The sequence below is a fragment of the Leptodactylus fuscus genome, chromosome 3 (assembly GCF_031893055.1).
Source record: "Leptodactylus fuscus isolate aLepFus1 chromosome 3, aLepFus1.hap2, whole genome shotgun sequence".
In the NCBI taxonomy this organism is placed as follows: domain Eukaryota; kingdom Metazoa; phylum Chordata; class Amphibia; order Anura; family Leptodactylidae; genus Leptodactylus; species Leptodactylus fuscus.
The window spans coordinates 137,379,981-137,405,501 of record NC_134267.1 but is presented as its reverse complement, the minus strand read 5'-3'; the positions used below and the strand labels follow the sequence as shown (position 1 = coordinate 137,405,501).

Here is a 25,521-nt window from a genome sequence, read left to right as displayed (position 1 = left end):
ATTTGAAGTGGAAGAAATCTGCAGGTGAACGTGATTTTCTCCACAGACATTCGGCACACCTAGAGAACCGCTGAAGAAAATGTGTCTGTGGCATGTGCCAGGGTTGTAGAACTTTACGACTGAAGTGGGGAGCCACCTCATCCAATGCATTTTTAAGGGTTTCATTATAGTGACTGGTGGCCAGATTGGGACAGGAGATTGAGAAGATGGGGACAAAGAGGACTGTGGAGTATCTGAGAGGTGCTGGGTGTCGATAGCACACAAATTCCTATATGTATAATGGATAGGTGTTTTTTGTGAAGGGGAGAGAGCACTGATGGTGAGAGATAGAAGATTATGATCAGAGAGTGGCAGAGAAGAGTTAGTAAATTTAGAAACTGTGAGGAGTCGATTGAAGACAAGATCAATCGTGTTGCCATCTACATGTGTGGCGGAAGAAGAACATTGTGAAAGATCAAAAGAAGTGGTTATTGAGAGAAACTGTGAGGCAGCTGGGGAGACAGGGGGGTCAATAGGTATGTTAAAGTCACCCATGATGAGGGTAGGAATTTCACTGGATAAAAAGTGGGGAAGCCAAGAAGCAAAGTGGTCCAAAAATTGGTAGGGTGAGCCAGGTGGACAGTAGATCACGGCTACACATAAGGAGAGTGGACGGAAAAGTCTGATAGCATGGACTTCAAATGAGGGGAATGTGAGTGAGGGTACCGGTGGAATGGACTGAAAAATGCACTGTGGCGACAGTAGTAAGCCTTCCTCACCACCCTGCCTATTATCAGGCCTAGAGGTATGTGATAATTGTAGGCCACCATGAGACAGAGCAGCAGGGAAGGCCGTATTTGATTGCTGGATCCAAGTTTCAGTAAGGGCAAGCAGACTGAGTTACGATAAGTTAAGTTAGGATAACATCCTAACTTAAGTATTCAGGAAATAAAAGGCATCCGGGAAAGATAGCTTAGAACCATATTACAAGACTGTTATGTTTTTTTTTTCTGCCAATGACATGTATTATCTATTCACAGGATTTGTGACAAATGTATAATTACGGTGGACTCTACCCAGTGGCGTAACTAGGAATGGCGGGGTCCCATGGCAAACTTTGACATGCCCCCCCCCCCTTCCTGACCAAAACCAACTGTTTTAAATATGTGGTGTCCACTTCGATGGCATCAAAAAGATAGGTGGTAATATTATCAAATAACTCTGCCAAATCCTCTATTCTATGAGCATTTTTCAATATCCCAAAACAGTACCCAGCCAAAGGCGTTGCCAAAACTACCTTTTCTTCCCAAGAGACTTGTAACAATTTCATGATGCGTTTTGGAACAGCCCTTTGCTCTGGCATCTCTGGGAATTCTGGACTAAGATCTGGAATGCTGGGTATGAGAGGAGGACTCTTTACTGAGGTCTCATAGTTATCTACTACATCGGAATCAGAATTATCAAGTACTTCTCTTTTTGTTATAGCATGATGGTGCTGGTGGGGAACACTATTTGTAAGAGTTCAATTCTGGCTAAGGTACATGTTCCTCCAACTCATTCTGGCAACCATTTATAAACTTTATTGCCACATACTACATACACATCCCGAGGGAGGTTGAACTGACCCCTAGTAACAAACAGATTAACTAAAGAAATCAATGATCCAGCCTTGATTGAGGTAGGAGTTGTTAACTGGACTTAGAATGGGCCATCAAACCGAGGATCCAAAGTTCTCCTCACGTGCCGTCTTATAGCGACCCAATCCCTTGGCTGTAGAGAATGAGTTCCTTCTAGAGATGAGCGAGTAGTACTCGATCGAGTAGGTATTCGATCGAATATTACGGTATTCGAAATACTCGTACTTGATCGAGTACCACTCGTTATTCGAATGTAAAAGGTCGATGCAGAACCAGCATTGATTGGCCAAATGCTATACAGTTGGCCAATCAACGCTGGTTCTTCTCCTACCTTTAGAAGTCTTCTCTGTGCAGCTTCCCCACGGCGTCTTCTGGCTCTCCATTCACTCTGCCAGGCATCGGGCCTGGGCAGAGCCGACTGCGCATGTCCGCTTGTAGTGCGGGCATGCGCAGTTGGCTCTGCCCAGGCCCGATGCCTGGCAGAGTGAATGAAGAGCTGGAAGATGCTGCGGGGACGCTGCAAGGAGAAGACTGCTCGGAGGATCCAGCCCAACCCTAACTCATGGACTTGGTAAGTATAATTTGATCGAACGTTGCCTACCCCTGAAACGAGCATTTTCCCCCCATAGACTATAATAGGGTTCGATATTCGATTCGAGTAGTCGAATATTGAGGGGCTATTCGAAACGAATATCGAACCTCGAACATTTTACTGTTCGCTCATCTCTAGTTCCTTCCACTGAGTTGGGATCTGGAATGGAACTAAAAACACGATCATGAATCTGTTGAAGATTCTGTCATATCAGAATGTCTGATTTGCAGTTGCTGAGGAAAATACAAGCCTGTCCTTGGCACTGTGCCAAAAAGAATCTCATAAGGACTTAACTTGGTTTTCCTCTGAGGTGTCATCCGGACTGTATGCAAAGCTATAGGTAAACACTCAGTCCAAGGCCTGCCTGTCTCAGCTACATCCTTCTAAATTTTTAGTTTCAGCGTTCCATTGAGTCTCTCCAGCTTCCCACTGCTTTCTGGGCGGTAGGGAGTATGGAAGGCTTGTTCAATACCCAGAGCCTGTAAAATTTCCTGCTAAACCCCTGGCAACAAAAGTGAGTACACCATTATTTTCCAGCACTGCTTTAACTCTCTTGGGCATGGAGTTCACTAGAGCGTCATAGGTTGCCACTGGTGCTGAGGTACCATAATAGTATTGTAGAGGCAAGCTGATGATGGCAGGTTGGAGTTGTAAGACTACACAGTCAAGCTGTCAGAGCCATGCAGCCAAGTTTGTAAGACTAGAGTTGAAAGTTACTCCAAGTTCAACAGTTATGGACATTTGTTATCTAAATGTTATGTATTTTTCGTCTGACTTACCAGGACTAAATAAATGGACTGTCTTCTGTTGGTAACATACGTGCCACTGTATCATATGCTGTAGTAGGGGAGCTGCATGGTTTGGTGTAGGGACCCTTTGTCCAGTTGTCAGTCTGGCAAATCAGGTGAGCCGGAAAATTCTTGAGAGGGAGAAGCTCAGTAGCTAGGCCACGGGTAAAGTGGGAGGGCTCCCCAGTTGAGAAGGTTGGAGTTAATTTTCCCAACAAGGAAGGATGATAACCCTGGTGGCCATCCTAGCCACACTGGGCTGCAGAGTTCTCTAGGTAACACGAGGCACTCAAGAGAGAATTTTCCCTTATTCAAACTGTTGGGGATGACAATTCTTAAGGCTAAGGCCCCATGGGCTGGAACCGCTGCAGTAAAGCGCAGTGGTAACAACCAAGGCGTGAACACTTTGCGGTTCTTCCCGCAGGGCTTTGAACAGAAAGTTCAGAGTTTTCCCCCGAAGACTTTCTGTTACAATTATACTTATGGCAAAGCCGCTGGCATTTCCGTAGATATAATTGTCAATTTTCAAAACCGCGACAGTTTTGGAAATCGCAGCGTGTCCGCGCTTCTTTTTTCTCCCCGCAACGTGGGCATAGGATTCGCATGAATCCCATCCACTTTACAAGTACTGTACAATGCCGCGATTTTTCCCGCGCCATTTCCACCGCGGCCAAATTGCGGTGTTTCCAGCCCGTGGAACCCCGGCCTAAAGGGGTTTACCCATCTCCCTGTTTCAGCAGCTTTTCATACTGTCTCTCCTTCTCACTTCCTGTATTCCTTATCAAACAGTCAAAGCCACCTCCACTCAGGCTTACTGAACAGGACACTGTGAACTATCACAATACCTATTATGTTTACTAGAAATCTGGCCCCCCGGAGCCAGTCCCCGCCGGCCCCATACCTGTAAAGTTGCAGGCCGGCTCCTGAGTGGCGATAACGCAGGAACCGACCTGTTCTGGTGACAGCCGGGAGCCTGCTGAAGGCTCCCAGGCCTGTCATTGCTATATTACCATTGCAGCTAGTCTATGACCATTGCCGTCTATAGGACTTGCAATCAAATGACTTCAGGTTCAAGCCCCCTGGAGGGGGGACTAATAAAATAGTTAAAAAAAAAAAAAAAAAAAAAAAAAAGCTTTAAAAATATATAATAAAAAAATGAAATAAATAAAAGTTCTAAATCACCTCCTTTCCCTAGAATACATATAAAAGTAGAAAATCATATGTCAAACACATACACATTAAGTATCCCTGTGTCCAAAAATGCCCGGTCTACTAATAGTTTTCCTGTACAGTGAACGTCAAAATCAAAAGTGCCAAACCGCCGGGTTTTTTTTCCACCGTTTTGCATCTGATTTAAATAAAAGGTGATCTAAGCAATAAACATTCCCCAAAATGGTACAACTAAAAAGTACATCTGTCCCCACAAAAAAACGCTCTATGCGTCCCCGTACAGCTGCAGGGTCACCTGTCAATGTGGCCTTGCATCTGTTGCAAAACTACAACTACCATATATTAAATATTTTACCATTTTTTGCTTCAAATTTTTTTCCCCTATTTTCCTCCTCTAAAACCTAGGTGCGTCTTATAGTCCAGTGCGTCTTATAGTCCGTAAAATACGGTAGATGATGGAAGGGACAATGGAAAATCTAGTACTGGTCACCAGGAAAGCAGAATAGTTGTTAAATTAATCACAGCACTCCAGAAGATAGGTATGGTAATGGTGCTCTGAAAGGGTTTCACCCCAGATCTAGATCAATATTCAATTCAGGCACTCAATAACATAGCTTTAGGTGAATACTTTATTCTCACACTTCAGTGTTATGTAATCAGACATCAAAGAAATGCAATCAATAAAATATTAAAGTTTTCGGTCCACAAAGGACCTTCCTCAGACCGGATTGCCAATGAATTTAGGAGAAGAACCTGGAGCTAGATGAAGAAAATGTGCGGGTATCCCGCGGGTATAATGTCTGCAGATAAATTAATAAAGTATATTGCAAAAATGTCATCCTCCCCGATACAATACTGAAAAAAAAAAACAATGAAATAGAAGTTACACTTTCAGTACTTAATAAATGTGATGCAAAACTTGTACGATTTTTTTTACACAAATTCACTAGTCCTCTAGTTTGTTGTAATTACTAAATCTCTCCTAATAGGTTTAATTTTAAAGTATATAAGTTTGTATAGTGATATAAGAAAATATCTAAAACTTGGCTATCTGCAGTAATAAAAACAATCCATTCCATGGTCCAGGTCAATTAGGATATGTGCTACATCTTCAGAACTTTCTTCACTGTCTGCACATATTTCTCATCAGGCACCGGTTTCCGCTGACTTCCAGGCTGAAGGAAAGCCTTGATAGTAGGAATTTCACTTATTCTTGTCTTGAATCCCTACATAAATGTATACATATATATGTTAAATATGTAAATATATAAATTATAAATATTGATATATGGAATTGGCATAAATAAAATATCCAATACATGACATCAAATTTAAAATAATCGCCGTTTTCTCAATAACTTACTCTTTCTTTGCAGCTTACACAAGAGATGTGGACATCTGAGCAAACAATCCTGATCACTGGGCATTGTTACGCCACTCTCATCATGTTTTGTATAATAAGGATGGGGCTTATTAGCAGGAGGTGAGATTCATTATCGTTCAATGGATTTACGATGTATCAAAAAACAAGCTGAAATTGATGTCAGCTCATAGCTGGGGAAGATTTCTGTTTTTGGTGTACATAGTACATTGGTCTCAGAGCCATATGAGGGCTTATGTTTACGGGACAAATTGTCCTTCATAATGCCACCATTTCTTATTCTGTACAATGTACTTGGAAGTTTGCAAAAAATTCAGAATGGGGTGGTACATTTTTATCAGAGGTGAAACAGTGAAAAAAATAGTGGTTTGGCACTTTTAAATTCCACCCCTTTCCCCCCACTATGATGTTTACTGTATAGGAAAAATATTTTTGTGAGATTGTAGATCAGGCATTTTTGGACAAAGATATACCTAATGTGTATGTGTTTCACAGTAATATTTTTCTTTTATATGTATCCTAACTTTTAGGTTTTTGGTTTTATATATATATATATATATATATATATATATATATATATATATATATATATACATATATATATATATATATATATATATATATATACACATATATACACATATATATATATATACACATATATATATATTTATTTTTTTTAATTTATTTATTTTAAAAAAAACCTTTTTTTTTTTTTTTTTTTTACTATTTTACTGTGTAAATTACTGTGAAACACATACACGTTAGGTATTCCTGTGTCCAAAACTCGCCAGTATACATACAAAATAAAAAAATCAAATGTGCCAAACTGCCGTTTTTTCGCTGTTTCAGCTCTGATAAAAATTTTAATAAAAGGTGTTCAAAGTAATGGACATTCCCCAAAATGGTATAACTAAAACATTCATCTATTCCCACAAATAAGATTTCCTATGCGTTCCTGTGCACGGTAATATAAAAAAGTTATGGGTGTCAGAATATGGCGATTTTTTTAAAAATTTTTTTATAATTTTTGGAAAGTTTTAGATTTCTGTCAACGAGTTAAAATGTAAATCAAACTATATAAAATTTTGTATCCTCAGAATCATACCAAAACATAGAATATAGTTGACATGTAATCTGGTTGCATAGTGAGTGCTGTAAAAACAAAGCTCTTAAGAAAGTTGGACAAATGCACTTTTTCACCAATTCCACTCCATTCTTAATTTTTTTTCCAGCTTCCCAGTACATTGTACAGAATATTAAATAGAACCATTATGAAGAACAATTTACCCAACAAACATTAAGACCTCACCATTAAGCCCGGCGAATGAAAAAAATAAAATAGTTATGGGGTTTGGAAGGCAGGGAGTCAAAAAAGAAAATTAAAAAAAACCACTAGCAGGAAGGGGTTAATGAACATAAGCAAAAAAATTGTACATTTTATGTTACTACCAAGATAAACTTACCCTAAGGAGAGGAAAATTAGTGAGTGCACCAGCGCACTTTTCTTCCACCATTAGTATAACCTCCAGCAGGTGGACATCAGCCCAGGAAAACCGATTTCCAACTAGGTAGTTCTTACCGTGATCTCTTAGGATCTGCAATATATAGGCAGAATCAGCTAAAAGTGACTCAGTTTATACAACCCGAATGGTAAGAGGATAAAATATCCATCAATATAATAACAATAAAAATTAAGTTTGTAATAAAAAATAAGTAAAAACATTGCAGCCTTCAATGTGCTTCAAATGTGTGCTTTTGAAATGTGAAATAGTATTCAGCAATGATACAATATCTTACATTCAATTCAACCTTAATGCCCTTGGTACAGTAGAGGTTAATATATTCAATAAACCCACACATTGCCAACCAAAACCAATCCCACACCAATATCCTATAAAATTCTCTAAAAAGAAATATTGTACTGCCAACAAACAAGTGCAACTTAAAAGATGTTGATGAATAAGCCAAGCTCGACTAACTGTCCATCTACCTGTCCTAATACTGTTATATGGATGTCTATGTTATGCTGATATGTACTATACAGATATATTATATAAAGCACACTGCGGGGCAACACTGTGGCTCAGTCCTGGGTTCGAATCTCGCCAGGAACAACATCTGCAAGGAGTTTGTATGTTCTACCCGTGTTTGCGTAGATTTCCTCCCATTCTACAAAGACATACTGATAGGGAAAAAAATGTACATTGTGATCCCTATATGGGGCTCACAATCTACATAAAAAAATAATAATAAAGCACACTGTTTAGAGTAAGCATAGTCAACCCCATTTACCGCTGTGCTGAGAACCCAGTGTTATCAGTGAATCAGGGGCTATAAGGGGGCAGTATAACATAGTGCACTCCATATACACATATGTATAGCACTCCTACAACAGGTATATGGCGAGTTAGTCCATATTGGCTTATACATCAATAATATAGCTGACAGGGGAGCCACCAACTATTAATTTGCACTTGTTTGTTGACAACACAATATTTGTTTGTTATTTTTTAACGATATCTAAGATATTGAAAACGTTATAGTATTTTTGTGTATGAATGGGATCTGGTTGCTTCTTGGTAAGGTGTGGCTTATTGGATATCTTACCCCTCGTTCAAATCCGAGGGTGCCTTCACACGATGTTACGCTGCGCTCATTCTGAACGTAAAACTCGCATAAAAACCAGATCCCATTGATTTCTATGGGTGCCGGCATACGTGCGCTACCCATTGAAATCAATGGGAGGCTTTTTTCCCTATTGCTTTCAATGTGATACGCGCGTAATACATTGAAAGCAATAGGGAAAAAAGCCTGGTACTTTTCCGTTATCGGGCCAGCATCAAAGTTCAGCATCAGCATTGGGACATGCTGAACTGATGACTGCTGGCTCAATGCTGGCTGGCACTGGAGCTGTGTATAAAGGAGCAGCGGATCACAGAACACCAGAGAGGGGCGCCCAAACCCTGCCCTCACTTGCGGTTCAGAGAGGATGGTGGAGCCCAGCCTGGTGTGAGCGGTGTGCCACCATGACAGATGCTGTGTGTGTGTCACTGCAGCTGCAGCATCAGAGGGTGACGTCCAGCTTCACCGTGTCCTCCCGGCACTGGGACGTGCAGCCCGGCCACTGACAAGCTTGTGCTCACCGACAATCACCGCAATCCCCAAGTCAACCCACATCCCGACCTCTTCACTATCCTCTCCGCACAGCGAATGATGGTAGGGTCTGGGCGCCCCTCTCTGGCGTCCTGTGATCCGCTGATCCTTTACACAGCTCTAATGCCAGCCACTTTTCCATTATTGGGCCAGCCTTTGCAGTTCAGCATCAGCATCGGGACATGCTGGACTGCTGACTGCTGGCCCAATGCTGATGCTGAACTGCGATGCTGGGCCGATAACGGAAAAGTACCAAAAAGCCTCCCATTGATTTCAATGGGTAGCGCACGTATGCCGGCACCCATAGAAATCAATGGGAGTTGCTTTTTACGCGCTCATTCTGAACGAATTTTACGTTCAGAATGAGCGCAGCGTAACATCGTGTGAAGGCATCCTGAGTTTGGTAATCCATTTGGGGAGTCCGCATGGGGACCCCCCTGAACCGAATACCAATGCATTTGCATGCGCTGTGCAGTAAAAGCACACGGATCCCCATAGACTATAATGGGGTCTGTGTGCTTGCTGCGAGATCTCCGCAGAGAACATGCGGTTTTCCAAACGCAGATATGAATGAGGGGGTTACACTGACACAAGCAGCAACTATACTTTTGTGCAATGGTTTTACATATTAGATCAGGGCTGCATTGTGACTTTTTGTAGCACCATTGATTGATTTTAACGAAAGAAGAAACTGTGATTAGAGATGAGCGAATAGTATTCAAAACTCTAGTTTCGAATACCTCGCTCCATAGTAATGAATGGGAGCATTCATTCATTCCTATGGGAGCGAGGTATTCGAAACTAGAGTTTCAAATACTATTCGCTCATCTCTAACTGTGATATATACAAAATTGAGATATGCCATTTCTTTGTTTTTTAAACTTGAAAGGAAAAGTAGCTGCACTTGACAGTCTGCTTTACTAGCCAGAGTATACATGGACTCTCTTGTGTCTGGACGATATACTTGCATGGTAAAATACTGTAATATTTAATAATATATTAATGTTCAGGACTCAGTATCATGTAAAAAAAAACAAAAAACAAAAAAAAAACAATCATTAACGTTACCTTTTCAAACACTGGAAAATATCTGTTTTTTGCTTTGTCCAGAACGTTATTGAGATGCTCCTCCTTTTTCTCTGGCTCAATGAATGGATAATACATGAAGGGTAACATAAGATCAGTGGAGCCTCCCACATACATATCAATTCTAAGGACATGAAAAGATAATATATTAAGCAGCAAAGTACAAGTATTTGCAGTGACAAGGTTTACTAGTTTTGCTAGTTTACTAAGTTTCATGGTACCATCTGAACAATGTATATACTATTGCAGTCTGTGACTATTTCCAGAGATTGTCTGGAGATAGCTAGTGTGTTCTAAAATACAAAATGAAGTATCACTTGCCTACAGATACCTGCACTGTTGCTCCCATTCCACTAGCCAGGCTTTGTTTTGTGCAGAGGCGATGTTGGGTCGATGGCTAGTGACTGGCGGCAGCAGTCAGGATCTGTCCATGTGAAATGAACATCATGTGACCATAGAGTCCTTCATTGACCTCAGCTGTCACATGCCATAAACTTAATGTCACCATTGCAGACAGGTAAACAAAGCCTGACCAGTAAAATGGAAGTGATGGTACAGGATTAGGTAGGAGAGTAAAACATATTTTTCATTTTAGAATACGCTGGCTGCTTTTTTTTTTGACAACCTCTTTAAATATCTGTTAACATTTAATAATTGAAAATTGGAATATATAAGTTTATAATATAGGTAGTTCTTACAGAGCTCTCTCCTTCAAGTCTTTCCCATAAAGATTATACTTTGCAGCAATATATTGGAGAATAGCTTGAGTCTGGACAAGTTTCATTCCATCAATTTCCACCAATGGTACTTGTTCAAACAACAAGGCTCCATCTAAAAATATAAAACCATAGATATTAATATTGCAAATAGGCCATATCCATATACCATAACCAATACATACAGTGATTTCTAAAAACCTTGCAAAATACAGATTCTTAAAAGGGTATATTCTCTTTTGAAAATCAAAATTCTAGTTTCTTCATAAATGGGGCACATAAGGGGCCACACGGTGGCTCAGTGGTTAGCACTGCAGCCTTGCAGCGCTGGAGTCCTGGTGTTCAAATCCCACCAAGGGCAAAAAAAAACAAAACAAAAACATCTGCAAGGAGTTTGTATGTTCTCCCCGTGTTTGCATGGATTTCCACCCCATATTCCAAAAAAAGACATACTGATAGGGAAAAATGTACATTGTGAGCTCTATGTGGGGTTCACAATCTACATTTAAAAAAAAATAAAAAAAATAAATAAATAAATGGGGCACATAAACGGGAAAGACGACAGTCATGGGCCTAAGGACATGAAAGGTTCACTTTAAGCAGTTACATATATCTGTGATAACCTTAATTTATATTTCTGCCAGTATCTGACAAGACTTTTTAATTCAGACTTCTGCTTAATGCTACTTTAACATACATTAACTTGGCAAGAAGAATTACATACAAGTATAAAATCCATTGTACTCTCCCCAGTCTGCCCCTGTTTCCGAGAGATTCCAGTTTTTGTCAATATGCAAATTAGCTCTTTGGGGGCAATGAGGGCATTGTTGTTACATCAAAGAGTTAACTTGTATATTTACAAAAAGGCTATATCTGGGCTTCAAGGGCAGCAATCAGAAAAGCGGACAAATGCTTTTTACTTCAGGTGATCGTAACCTATCTACCTGCAGGGCTGTATTGATATGCTTGGTAGTGGTGCCTCCTTTTAAGAAGAATTGCATTGTCTGCTTCACTGGTCCTGCTTTCAATGATGCTGGAACCCTGACTGAGAACTGATTGACCTCATTAAAGAATGTGCCAATGAGATGCCAAGTTCATAGGGATAGATTGTAGCTGTCATAATTCTATTAAGAATAGAAGCCATAATGCTAGTATAAGAAGAACCTAAAACTGACTTTACAACTTAAACGAAAGTTAATGCTTTCTAATTATAGGTTCATGATGGATTTGGCATCCAAGACTGCTTTGGTCCTAAGCATTGCCTGTTCTGAAGTTTATTATGATTTATATGTGTACTCTCTATGATAATATTTGTATCTTTGGTCAAGTATAAAAAACAGTACAGACAACAGAAAACTACTAAAATCAAATGGCAACTGATAAATAAAAGTTGAAACATTGAAAAAAATAGAAAAAATATAGATACCCCGAATTAAGTCTTCAAATTGTTCTCTTGTCTCCAAAATCACTTCTTCAAACTAGAGAAGAAAACACATTCATGACTGTCATTGTTTTTAATTAAGAATACAAACGCTATAAAATGATATCCATTCAATGCAAACTAAACTATACAAACCTCAACACCTGCAGCAGCAAGCAGCCAGCGTATGGACTCCATTCTACCCCTACCATTGAAGTAGCATAGCTTGGGTTTTCCAGACATTTTTCTATGTTTTACCTGGATGTTTGAAGAAGAATTAAAAAAAAAAAAAGTTACAATCCTTACCATTGTGGGGAGATAATAAAACATAGTCAAGAGCATCTATTTTGTGACTTCACATTAAAGGGTTTGTCCACTTTCAGACCAATATTGAGAAACAAATGTTATTGTTTGTACAATTTTCCAATATACTTTCTGTATCAATTCCTCACGGTTTTCTAGATCTCTGCTTGTTGACACTCATTTTATTACTTCTAGAGGATAAAACTCTAACCATGGTCATGTGATTAGCACACAGGTGCACAGTACTGTACGAGTGGCACCTGTGTACTCATCACATGACCACGGTCAGAATTTTATCCACTAGAGGTAACAGAATGAATGACAGCAAGCCGAGATCTAGAAAACTGTGAGGAATTGATATAGAAAGTATATTGGAAAATTGTACAACTTTTTAATATACAAACCATAACATTTGTCTCTCAATATTGGTCTGAAAGTGGAGAATCCCTTTAAGTTCTTTGAATGCTATGGTAAGAACTCATGAAGAGAAATAGAAGACTACCTCAAACTAACAAAAAACCTAACTGAGGTGGAAAGCCATGACAGCTCTGCATCGCCTGGAAGTGAGCAGTGGAGGTTTCCATTCAGTGACAAGCAGAGTTCTTGAACAGTGTGGGGAACTGATATACATGATATATTACTATTAGAAATTAGGGGTTCCCATGAACATAGCCATATGTATACTTGTACACAAGAAAAACTTACAATTCTTGTAAATATGAATGTTTTTTTTTTTTTGCAGAATTCTAAAGATTTTCTAAAAAAAAAAAAATTCAATTCAAAAGGTTTTATTAATTTTCAGAAATAAAAAAGCAAAAACAAACAAAAGCAAAAACAAAAGTAATTAATACAAACAATGGGGAGAACATCCTCAAATGGAGCTTTAATCAGGAGCTTGCAAATAGTGGAGAGGGAATGGCGAAGGAAATTGTCACTGATGCAGAAGCGTTCTAAGAATGTGAATTCAGTCCTAAAGTCTGAGATGGCCAGGAGGGAGTTTACACAGTGGTGGAGCTGCATCTTGCACTAGACGTTAGTCCAGGGATCCGTCGAGTGGGATACACCAGGGGTCGAATGTCAAACAGAGTCATTCGTGGTTTCTCAGCAAGGACAGCCACATCATTGACTAGGGAGGTGTTGAGTTCGGATCACCCCCAGCTACCAGGAAACCCTCTGCAAACCCATCAAGCATCTCCAAATAGGAGACAAGAGCCCGGCCCTATCCAGTGAAAGTGAGGTACAACTAGGCAAAATCTTACAATTGAGATGCTATATGGCCCTTCAGCATAATCAGCCTACCCTCTCCATCAGTGCAAGTCTCCAAATGCTCCCATTTCAGCGATTGAGAAATCAATATACTGTTGTCCATCGACTTAGGTTCAGGTGAAGAGCTATGGTAAGTAGGCGGAAACCAGCTGTTGGAAAGTTTGAAGGGTTTACTAGAGCAGTAGTGTGTTTCCTGCAAGAACACAAGATGAAGTTGCCTACCATTGAGTAAATTGAAGAGAACAGAGCAGTTCTCCGGACCGTGCAGTCCCTTCCCAGTAAGAAAGCCCACCACGTGGCTAGGTGTCTTCTCTAATCATCTTAGTGGTGACATCTTTTGTCTTCATCTTTTTCCAATGGATATGACCATGAATTCTGATACCTTTTATGGTATGGGACTTGTCAGAAACCCAGCCAAGATTTCCTTATTTTGGACAGAGTATCTGACAGGGACACTACACGTATGAGAAGATAACGTGGCAACATTAAGGAAATCATAACTAGGTTTTTGAGACGTCTCAGACCATAGAAAGTTCCTGCATTCATGGTCGTATCCGTTGCAACTTATCAAGACAATAGACTGTCATCACAAAATGGTTAGAGAAAATCTTTAAACCTCTGCAAAAAATGTCAGAACTTTGCAGAAATGTTTAACTTATAGTTGCCAGCAAACTGAAATATGGCTGTTCATGAGAAATACCCCTTTCAAGTTTCTTCTCTAATTTCTGCTAGAAAAGCCTTAAAATAAGACTGTATACATGCTCAACATAAATGTATATCATCTCTGTATGAGAATTACAAGACGTTTTATTCCTCTAAGTTCTAATGAGGGCAGTTTTATCGAACTCTAGACAAGTCTCCTACATGAACTATGCTTATTCAGCAGTCTCATATCTCTAGCAGCCAGAATTATTTCTGGCAAGCACAGAGGTCACACTAGTTACATAAGGGAGCCGGTTATTGTGAAGGCAAACTGGGTTTAGGGATTTAACGGCTGCCACCAAGCACTAATGTCATGTATTGCAATAAACAAGCCTCACAGATCCCCCATTTTGATGCTGCCTGAGCTCCCTGCTGGACTCTGCTTACTGGTCCCATATGCATAGCTCATATACTGACTCATGTCTCCATGGTAACAGACTACATATAATTATTGTCGGATCCTGTAGTTGTGAATTACTTCTCTGCCTCTTGCCAATGTATTCTTGGACACTGGGAAAACATCTTTGGTCAGAGCACATCAGCAACTATTGCTTGTACAGGCATATCAGTGTGAGAGGAAGAGGTGCGGGTGCCGCTACAGGCCACGGTAGATGATGGAGAGAGGGGTGAAGATGTACAGAGCATATTTACCAGAAATGACCTACTAAGGTCTATACTTGCAGCTTTGCAGGTAGTCAGAGAAAGCAAGTCTTAAAAATATTCAACAGCATAGTGCAACCTGAATTTCTCAAGGTACACAGACACATTTTGAAACATCCCTTTTGATAGTCTCCCATTATCAAAAAAATAATAATAAATCACTTTTCACCCATACGGCAGTGATGAAACAGAATTTACAAAGTAACCTTGTACAGCAAAAAAAGGTTTTAGACTATACAAAATTTTAGGGTTTTATAAGTTATGTGTGTCCTTGGCATCAAAAGTGGAAAACTGCATGTAAAACCTAGAAAAAGAAAAGTTTGAGTGTGTGTGTGTGTGTGTGTGTGTGTGTGTGTGTGTGTGTGTGTGTGTGTGTGTGTGTGTGTGTGTGTGTGTGTGTGTGTGTGTGTGTGTCGGGGGGGGGGGATGTTGGGTGGTTGCAAAAATTTTCACTACTATATTTAAATTCAGTTCAGCAAATTACAAAATTAAAACAAATGATAAATTATCACTTTATATTTAAGCATTTGTGTGGGAACTCTACATAGAAGTACAGTAGTAAAGCACTTACAGAGGAGTAAAGTTAGCAGCCTTCTTCTTACAGTGTCAGCTCCAAATCTGAAGCTGGGCAGGGGTGTGTTATCCACATACAGAACTTTTATTTGAGGACAGCCTTGTCAGAGTTTGGCAATAAGCTTATGATAAAAGTTTTTACACAGTGCATACCTCCCAAATTTCAAAGGACAGATAGAGTGACAAAATATGCAGCACACATAGAGCGCTGTGGCAGATTTAGCTGCACACACTTCGAAATTGACTCTGCCCATTACGATCCATTATCCATTTCTCTTTGTGCTCCCCACACAATAATCCTAATATTATATGCCCCCACATTATAATGTTCTCTTCAAATTGTCCCCACAGTATACAGTAAAGTCTCTCTCCTGATGTACCCACAGTTTAATGTCTACTTCCAACTGCCCCAGGTAATGTCCTCCTCCAGCTGCCCAATGGTTTAATGTCCCCCTCCAGGTGCCCCAGTTTAATGTCCCCCTCCAGGTGCCTCAGTTTAATGTCCCCCACCAGATGCCCCAGTTTAATGTCTCCTACCAGCTAATTTCACAGTTTAATGTTACCCTCCAGCTGCTCCATAATTTAATGTCTCCCTTCAGCTGCCCCAGTTTAAACTGGGGGCAACTAGAGAAGGTCATTAAACTTTGCAGCTGGAGAGGGACATTAAACTGTGGAATTAGATGGAGGGGACATTAAACTGGGGCATCTGGTGGGGGACATTAAACTGGGGCAGCTGGAGGGGGACATTAAACTAGGGCAGCTGGAGGGGGACATTAAACTGAAGCAGCTGGAGATGGACATTAAACTGTGGAGTTAGCTGGTGGGGGACATGAAACTGGGGCAACTGGGGGGGACACAAAACTTTGGGGGCAGCTGAATACTGTAGGAGAACTTTTAGATGGAGAGTTGATTGTAGGTGTCCCAGATACGATCCAATAGATTTTATGGACCCAAACTCTAAATGGAAAGATTAAAGCAAGATCAAGACAGCAGTTATGAAACTCAGAACTGGTATACGAGATGCATCATTTTTAACCTAAATTAGTTTTTGGAACCATCATTTTTCTAAATGATCAAATAAGCACGAAATGATTTTCCCTGATAATAGCTGAAAGTCAATGATCAGGAAACCAGTTCAGCAAAAGAAAACTTATCAATGTTTTATAGATACCAGATGCTTAGAGTCATTTGCGGTTTGTAAGGGCCTGTTCACGTGACAGAATCTGGTGATGATTATGAAGCGGATTCTGTCCCTAAATCAGTGGCAGATTCCGTCCTGATCCTGCCTTTCATTGCATTCAATGAGAGGCAGAAACCAGAGCAAGATGCTGAAATAAAATAAGAATTCAGCTTGATCTTGCTGCAGATTCTGTCGCTGATGATGCTATATTAATATTATACTACTTTTCAACTGGTAATATATATGGAAATAATATAAGTTGTATTTTAAAATACCCAAAATTATGCTATCCACTTTCAGGTGGGCGATACTGATCTGTGCAGTGGCGTAACTAGGAATGGCGGGGCCCCGTGGCGAACTTTTGACATGGGCCCCCCCCCCCCATCCCAACTGACACCGAAGACCTCGACTGACCCCCTCCTCCGCACTCTATTATGTCCCTTACTTACTTGCCCCTGCACACAGTATTAACCCCAATAGTGTCCCCTGCACACACAGTATTAACCCCAATAGTGTCCCCTGCACACACAGTATTAACCCCAATAGTGTCCCCTGCACACACAGTGTTAACCCCTATAGTGTCCCCTGCACACACAGTATTAACCCCTATAGTGTCCCCTGCACACACAGTGTTAACCCCTATAGTGTCCCCTGCACACACAGTGTTAACCCCTATAGTGTCCCCTGCACACACAGTGTTAACCCCTATAGTGTCCCCTGCACACACAGTATTAACCCCAATAGTGTCCCCTGCACACACAGTGTTAACCCCTATAGTGTCCCCTGCACACACAGTGTTAACCCCTATAGTGTCCCCTGCACACAGTGTTAACCCCTATAGTGTCCCCTGCACACACAGTGTTAACCCCTATAGTGTCCCCTGCACACACAGTGTTAACCCCTATAGTGTCCCCTGCACACACAGTGTTAACCCCTATAGTGTCCCCTGCACACACAGTGTTAACCCCTATAGTGTCCCCTGCACACACAGTGTTAACCCCTATAGTGTCCCCTGCACACACAGTGTTAACCCCTATAGTGTCCCCTGCACACACAGTGTTAACCCCTATAGTGTCCCCTGCACACACAGTGTTAACCCCTATAGTGTCCCCTGCACACACAGTGTTAACCCCTATAGTGTCCCCTGCACACACAGTGTTAACCCCTATAGTGTCCCATGCACACACAGTGTTAACCCCTATAGTGTCCCATGCACACAGTGTTAACCCCAATAGTGTCCCTCTGTGTACACCCATAAACAATTATTATACTCTGGGGTCTTTTCAGACCCCAGAGTATAATAATCGGAGACTAAATCGGGAATAAAAACATTAAAAAAAAAACCCACTGTTGCTTCTTACCTGTTCCCCGGCTCCTGTGCTGTGCTGTCCTCCTCTCGCGTCCTTCGTTAATGACGTCGGACGTCACATGACCCGGGAAGCATGCCGGGTTCATGTGACGTCAGAGACGTCAGACAGCAGTAGGACGGAGGCCTGGCAGGATCGCGGAGAGGTAAGTAACAGTTTTTTATGTTTATTACCTCTCCCGATCCGCCGGTCATTATACTCGGGGGTCTGCAAAGACCCCCGAGTATAATGATAGCCTCTGTGGGCCCCGCGGTGTCACTTGCCGATCCCGGCCCAGCCAGGATCGGCAAGTGAATAGGGCCCGTAACTGCCTATTGAAAAAAACCGCAGCGGTAGCGGCTGTCACCGGGCCCCCTAATGTCCCAGGCCCTGTGGCAGCTGCTACTGCTGCTACCACGGTAGTTACGCCCCTGGATCTGTGCATTACCAATAGGTGAAAACCAGTCCAGCAGAAGAAAACCGATCAATGTGCTCTAGATACTGAACTCTTTGAGTCAGCTGCCAATTTCTATGATGCAAGAACTTTCAACCTGAAATGACCTTTTCTATGATGTTGGTGCCAAGTATTCAGCAGACCATGTGAGAGATAAGCTAGTGCCAGATACATGGCACATATCTGCTGGAGGTTATCAAATATATGCAATCTTCTATTTTCTAGACTGGGGCTGCTTTCAATCTTCATGGGACTATCGTCTAGGTATCTCTAAGTGCGGAATTGGCAACAGAAACCATATTTTTAGTTAGGAAATTTCCATGCCCAAAAGATAATATGTTTATACACTTTTGGATTTAAAATTAAAAAAAATTACTTAAGATGGGTCCATAAGGGACACTAATTGAGTCTTTGACCTGACACAACAAGATGAGGAGGACATATAGGAAGAAGAAGCTGTAATTTTTATTTTTGTGTACATTTTCTATCACTAATGTGAGTGGTCTATAAGATAGATCTTCTAGAGGGGAGGGGCGGTTTGTGGTATCTCTACTACAAATATTTATGCATCATGAAATCACCCATAAAATTCTTTAGAATTACCCCTTTCATTATTGATGAATATGACTTACTACAGAGGTGATTGCAATGTCTCTTCTTTCTCTCAAGCTTGGGAGTTGACATTAAATATTGGGTGTTTCGTATAACAACCCTTATCTCCATTCCCCACCCCAGCAGTCTGCTGAATGTAACATTTTATCATTCTAAGGCCACGTTTACATCTGTTCTGGAGTCTCATAAGAGACTGTGTCACAGAGTCCATCTGAAATTGGATGGAGGATAAAGTCCTGTCCGCAACAAACACCCATCTGACTGATCCTACACACTCTCCCTAATGTCCTCTAAAGGGCAGCATACAGAGGCACTGTTCTCCTAATTACATCCTGGAGAATAGATTTGCATATTTTTTACCCAGAATCCCTAGCGGAGCAGGAATGACTTGTAAGTCTCCGTACGCCTATGTAGGCACACACTCTCCCTAATGTGTATGATTATCCCCTGACCCTGATCCTATTATAGTCAATAGCGTCTGTTGGGCTCCATATGTACCCACCATTTTAGTTGTCCACGTCTCCGTTGATTTGGTCCTTTGCCGAACCAGAACAATGGACAACCTGGCCAGATGTGAACGTAGCCTTAAAAAAATGCTACTACAAATGTTTTTTTATCCCTCCCCTATGGAGAAGGTAGAATGTGGCTTTCCTAAAATAATAATACCGTTGTTGTACCTAACATCATACCTCCCAACTTTCATGTGGCGCATCATACGCATCGTGGCAAATTTAGCCCCACCCAATTCTATGTTGACTCTGCCCACCCTGATTTATTTTTCTATGTGCCCCCACACAGTATAATGCTCCTACAGTCACTCATTATATGCCCCCACATTATAATGTTCATCTCCAATTACCCCACAATATGAAGATTCTCTTAAATTGGGGAAACTAGAGGGGGACATTAAACTGGGGAATCTGGAGGTTGATATTCAACTGTCGGGGTAGTTGGATGGGGACATTAAACTGGGGGTTACTGGAGGGGGACATTAAACTGGGCACAGCTAGAGGCAGACATGTCCTCCTCCAGCTACCCCCACAGTTTATTGTCCCTTTCCACTTTGCCCCAATTTAATGTCTCCCTTCCATCTGCCTCAAGTTTAATGTCCCCTTCATCTGCCATTAATTTAATGTCTCGTTCTTCTGTCCCCAGTTTAAAGTTCCCTTTTCATCTTCCACCAGTTTACTGTCCCCTCTTTCATCTGCACCAGTTTAATGTCCTCTCCTTCTTCTGCCCCAGTTTACTATCCCCTTTTCATCGGTTCCCAGTTTAATGTCTCTCTCTCTCCATTTGCCCCAGTTTAGCGTCAACTTTTCATCTTCCCCCAATTTAATGTTTCCTCTTCATTTGCCCCCACAGTTTAACATAATGAAACACTGACACTTACCTCTCCTTGCTCCCCTGCTGCTCTTTTTGAGGTCTGCCTCTCCAGACTGTTGAGGGAGCTGCAGGCATGATGTGAGTAAGGTCATCACATCGCGTCTACAGCTCCCTGGGCCGGTACACACAGGAGCACAGTGATGAAGCAAAGACTGTCCACGGACGGCTCCTGCTTCAACGCTGCATTCAACTTCTCTGTGTTCTCTCTGGACGCAGATGAGTTGAACCCGGGACATACCTCCCATTGACTGGGACCACGGGACAGGACCCGCAATCCGGGACTGTCTGGGATGGTTGGGAGGTATGCCTAACATCAGTGGGCATTTGATAAAAAGAAAAAAAAAAAAGACCTCAGCGTGCAGATTATACTGCCAATTCAATATTTTAAAAAATGGTGATATGTAGTACTTTACAATACTGCAATACATTTTTAGTACTGCTAAATAATGTTAAAAGAACTGCTCATAATAGCATAAAATGTTCAGATAATAGCGCCAGACTATGCTGAAATAAAAGCAAACTACAGAGCTGAAATAATGCTGAAATTTAGCCCCATTCCTCCCACAGAAAATGGTCAACTACTGTACATACTGCTACACATATGTAACATGTATGCATGTACACAATTTGACTACATACATTGCAAGCATACACAAACACTTCCTATTATTAATTAATATTTGTGAGTTTGTGGGTTTGTGAGTTTGTGTGTTTGGATGTTCGGATGTTCGGATGTTTGTTCCTCAATCACGCAAAACCTGCTCCACCGATTTGGCTGAAATTTTCCACAAACATAGTCACTACACTCGATTGCACAATAGGCTACTTTTCGTCACAATAGCACACATACGTTTGTGCCAGGACCCCCACAAAACCCAAACTCACATCACCATCTCTGCAATCTCACACAGTTTGGACTATAGCAAGCCAAAAAATTCATATTACCCTCTACAGCTTAGCCCCTAACCCCACACAATCACATATACAGTCCTATGAAAAAGTTTGGGCACCCCTATTAATCTTAATGATTTTTAGTTCTAAATATTTTGGTGTTTGCAACAGCCATTTCAGTTTGATATATCTAATAACTGATGGACACAGTAATATTTCAGGATTGAAATGAGGTTTATTGTACTAACAGAAAATGCGCAATATGCATTAAACAAAAATTTGACCGGTGCAAAAGTATGGGCACCCTTATCATTTTATTGATTTGAATACTCCTAACTACTTTTTACTGACTTACTGAAGCACAAAATTGGTTTTGTAACCTCAGTGAGCTTTGAACTTCATAGCCAGGTGTATCCAATCATGAGAAAAGGTATTTAAGGTGGCCAATTGCAAGTTGTTCTACTATTTGAATCTCCTCTGAAGAGTGGCATCATGGGCTACTCAAAACAACTCTCAAATGATCTGAAAACAAAGATTGTTCAACATAGTTGTTCAGTGGAAGGATACAAAAAGCTGTCTCAGAGATTTAACCTGTCAGTTTCCACTGTGAGGCACATAGTAAGGAAATGGAAGACCACAGGGACAGTTCTTGTTAAGCCCAGAAGTGGCAGGCCAAGAAAAATATCAGAAAGGCAGAGAAGAAGAATGGTGAGAACAGTCAAGGACAATCCACAGACCACCTCCAAAGAGCTGCAGCATCATTTTGCTGCAGATGGTGTCACTGTGCATCGGTCAACTATACAGCGCACTTTGCACAAATAGAAGCTGTATGGGAGAGTGATGAGAAAGAAGCCGTTTCTGCACGTACGCCACAAATAGAGTTGCCTGAGGTATGAAAAAGCACATTTGGACAAGGCAGCTTCATTTTGGAAACAAAAATTGAGTTGTTTGGTTATAAAAAAAGGCGTTATGCATGGCGTCCAAAAAGAAACAGCATTCCAAGAAAAACACATGCTACCCACTGTAAAATTTGGTGGAGGTTCCATCATGCTTTGGGGCTGTGTGGCCAATGCCGGCATCGGGAATCTTGTTAAAGTTGAGGGTCGCATGGATTCCACTCAGTATCAGCAGATTCTTGAGAATAATGTTCAAGAATCAGTGACGAAGTTGAAGTTACGCCGGGGATCGATATTTCAGCAAGACAATGATCCAAAACACCGCTCCAAATCCTCAGGCATTCATGCAGAGGAACAATTACAATGTTCTGGAATGGCCATCCCAGTCCCCAGACCTGAATATCATTGAACATCTGTGGGATGATTTGAAGCGGGCTGTCCATGCTCGGCGACCATCTAACTTAACTGAACTTGAATTGTTTGTCCAAAATACCTTTATCCAGGAACTGATTAAAAGCTACAGGAAGCGACTAGAGGCTGTTATCTTTGCAAAAGGAGGATGTACTAAATATTAATGTCACTTTTCTGTTGAGGTGCCCATACTTTTGCACCGGTCAAATTTTGGTTTAATGCATATTGCGCATTTTCTGTTAGTACAATAAACCTCATTTCAATCCTGAAATATTACTGTGTCCATCAGTTATTAGATATATCAAACTGAAATGGCTGTTGCAAATACCAAAATATTTAGAACTAAAAATGATTAAGATTAATAGGGGTGCCCAAACTTTTTCATAGGACTGTACATATACTTTACCACTTTGCCCCTCACCTTAACGATACTCCAGGAGGCTCTCTTTAACGCTCCGGAGCAGCCATGTTTGCCGACCCCCACCGCTCTAACAATCCGCGACACCGCCCACCCATGTCAATACCCCTAGACGGTCTAATAAATGCAAAAACAAAAACAAAAAAAATGAAAAAAAACAAAATAAAAAGTATTACAAATTCAAATCCCCCCCCCTTTCCCTAGAACACATATAAAAGTAGTTAAATACTGTGAAACACATACATGTTAGGTATCCCTGTGTCCGAAATCGCCCGCTCTACAAAGCTATACAAATATTTCGCCTGGACACTTAACGCCGTAGCCGCAAACATACTGAAAAGTCCAAAACCCCTGTTTTTTCACTATTTTCATTATCATACAAATATCAATCAAAAGTGATCAAACCAATAGCATTTCCCGAAAATGCAACAACTAAAAACTACACCTGACCCCGCAAAAAAAGACATCCCCCGACACAGACAAATAAAAAAGTGACTGCTGTCAGAATATGGCAACTTTTACAAACAAAAAAATGTCAACATACTACTGGCAGAAAATAACAAAGCATACAATGTCGTATATCGAGGTATATTAACTTCAAATACCTCTGTCCCAAAGACACTATGTACAGTTTATACCGACACTGTATAGCAGCTGAAATACAAATTACGTTCAACACAAAAGTCTCACGTATTCTCAGAATTACAGCAACAACAAGATACAAAGTTACAATTCATATCCCATACCTTATACACAGTACGAAAACCTTACCCGTGCCTGTATTTACCCACTTCTACAATCACCGCAGACAAAGTCGCGGGTACCAGCTAGTAATAAATAAATAATAAAGCTGTGGCCTACCCCGTCCACTTCGAGTTTAATTGTTGTTTAAACTGGGGGCGATCTCAATGTTGAGGTTACGTTAGTCTACACAGTCGTGGTAATATTGTAGCTTTCATTATATATAGAACCCAACAACAACACACAAATCTGTGTCTTACAGTGTACAGTGTCTTACCTGACCTTGGATTATTTTCTATCACACACACACACACAAGCTGTGTAAGTACAGACAGATTGCGCAGTATTGTCTCTGCTCCATTCTCTTAGTCATAGTGGGGGCAATAATCTGGTCCCTGCCACTGGGTAAGTGAAAGGCCTTTGGAAGGCAGGTATGTGACCCCATGACCATGATACATGAAGGACTCTGACTTGCAGATAAAAATCAAAGAATACAAAAAATATACAAAATGTAATTGTGTGTTAAATGTTCACAGCTTTATTTATAATCACATGACTACAACAACCATAGTTAAAGCAGTGATACTTCATAATATATGCCTAGCAGCTCTATAATATATAAGTATAGATGATTTCTGGTAATTCTAGACATGATTTCTATATATTAGAAATTAAGCCTATACCTATGAAAAGAGTGCCAAAGTGGCAAACCCTCAATTCACAGAGTCATCCTCCAACATTCAGGAAAGTAGAAGACAACTCTGTGGAGGGGACCTCTAGGGAACCATGGCTGAAGGAGTGGATGATGGAAGGGGCAATGGAAAATCTAATACTGGTCACCAGGGGTCCAGGAAAGCAGAATAGTTGTTAGAGTAATCATGGCACTCCAGAAGATAGGTAGGGTAATGGACCTAAGGCTCAGGCCCCATGTTGTGGAAACGCAGCTTTTTTGTTGTTGCAGTTTTTTGAGCCAAAGCCAGGAGTGGATTGAGCAGAAAATAGAAATGTAAGAGCTTCAATTATATTGCCCATTCCTTTTGTAACCATGGCTTTGGCTCAAAAAACTGCAGCAAAATCTGCAAAAAAAAAAAAATGCTGCGTTTCTGCAATGTGAGGCCTCAGCCTTAGACCTTCTGCACACAAATGGCACGGTTCTGGTTTTCACTGACTTATACATTAAAAGTGAATTTACAGGGCTGCAAATGCAGATTTTGGGCCTGCTCCATAATTTATATCTCTTCAATTTGGCCAAGACACACAGCTGCAAAAAGTGTGTATGGGTCCAATAAAATGTACAGGCCCATACTTTATCCTCAGTTGCGGATAAAAAGTAAGGTCATGTGTATTACAGTTTAGCAGCTCCATATGCCTCATATTAATAGCAGTTAACCCCATCGTGTCCCTAAAATTAACCTGTGTGCTTTACTGTGAGTTACTGATTAGAGATGAGTGAATATACTCGATCGAATACCGCCGCCACATAGCTCCCGGCGCCAGGGAAGGTGGGAGGGGCAGTAAAAATGTGACGCCCCGGAAGTGTCTTTGCAATGGGAACTAGGCGGGAGAGGTATTTGATCGAGTATATTCACTTATCTCCATTACTGATATGTAAGACATATGGCGGTAATAATTAAGGGGGCCACACGGTGGCTCAGTGGTTAGCACTGCAGCCTTGCAGCACTGGAGTCCTGGTGTTCAAATCCCACCAAGGGCAGAAAACCATCTGCAAGGAGTTTGTATGTTCTCCCCGTGTTTGCATG

At 41.0% G+C, this 25,521-nt stretch overlaps 2 protein-coding genes across 3 annotated transcripts in view; both read right to left on the bottom strand.

The window, feature by feature from the left end:
- Positions 1 to 15,462, bottom strand: part of LOC142197821 (glutathione S-transferase 3-like) — an 80,768-nt gene extending 65,306 nt beyond the window's left edge. The window contains exon 1 of the mRNA XM_075268433.1: positions 15,424 to 15,462. The gene's annotated coding sequence lies outside the window, so the exon portion shown is untranslated. The remainder of the gene's footprint in view (positions 1 to 15,423) is intronic.
- On the bottom strand, positions 4,778 to 18,087 carry LOC142197822 (glutathione S-transferase 3-like). Of its 2 annotated transcripts, none has more exons than XM_075268435.1 (7): positions 17,971 to 18,087; positions 12,082 to 12,183; positions 11,932 to 11,983; positions 10,488 to 10,620; positions 9,772 to 9,913; positions 7,014 to 7,145; positions 4,778 to 5,392 (listed from the first exon to the last, which is right to left on the bottom strand). In XM_075268435.1, the coding sequence occupies exons 2-7, from the start codon at positions 12,166 to 12,168 to the stop codon at positions 5,270 to 5,272; spliced, it is 669 nt and encodes a 222-aa protein (XP_075124536.1). In that variant the 5' UTR covers positions 12,169 to 12,183; positions 17,971 to 18,087; the 3' UTR covers positions 4,778 to 5,269. The 2 variants fall into 2 exon arrangements, with proteins under 2 accessions (XP_075124536.1, XP_075124535.1); XM_075268434.1 differs by lacking the exon at positions 17,971 to 18,087 and adding an exon at positions 15,428 to 15,484.
- Positions 18,088 to 25,521: the final 7,434 nt, after the last annotated feature.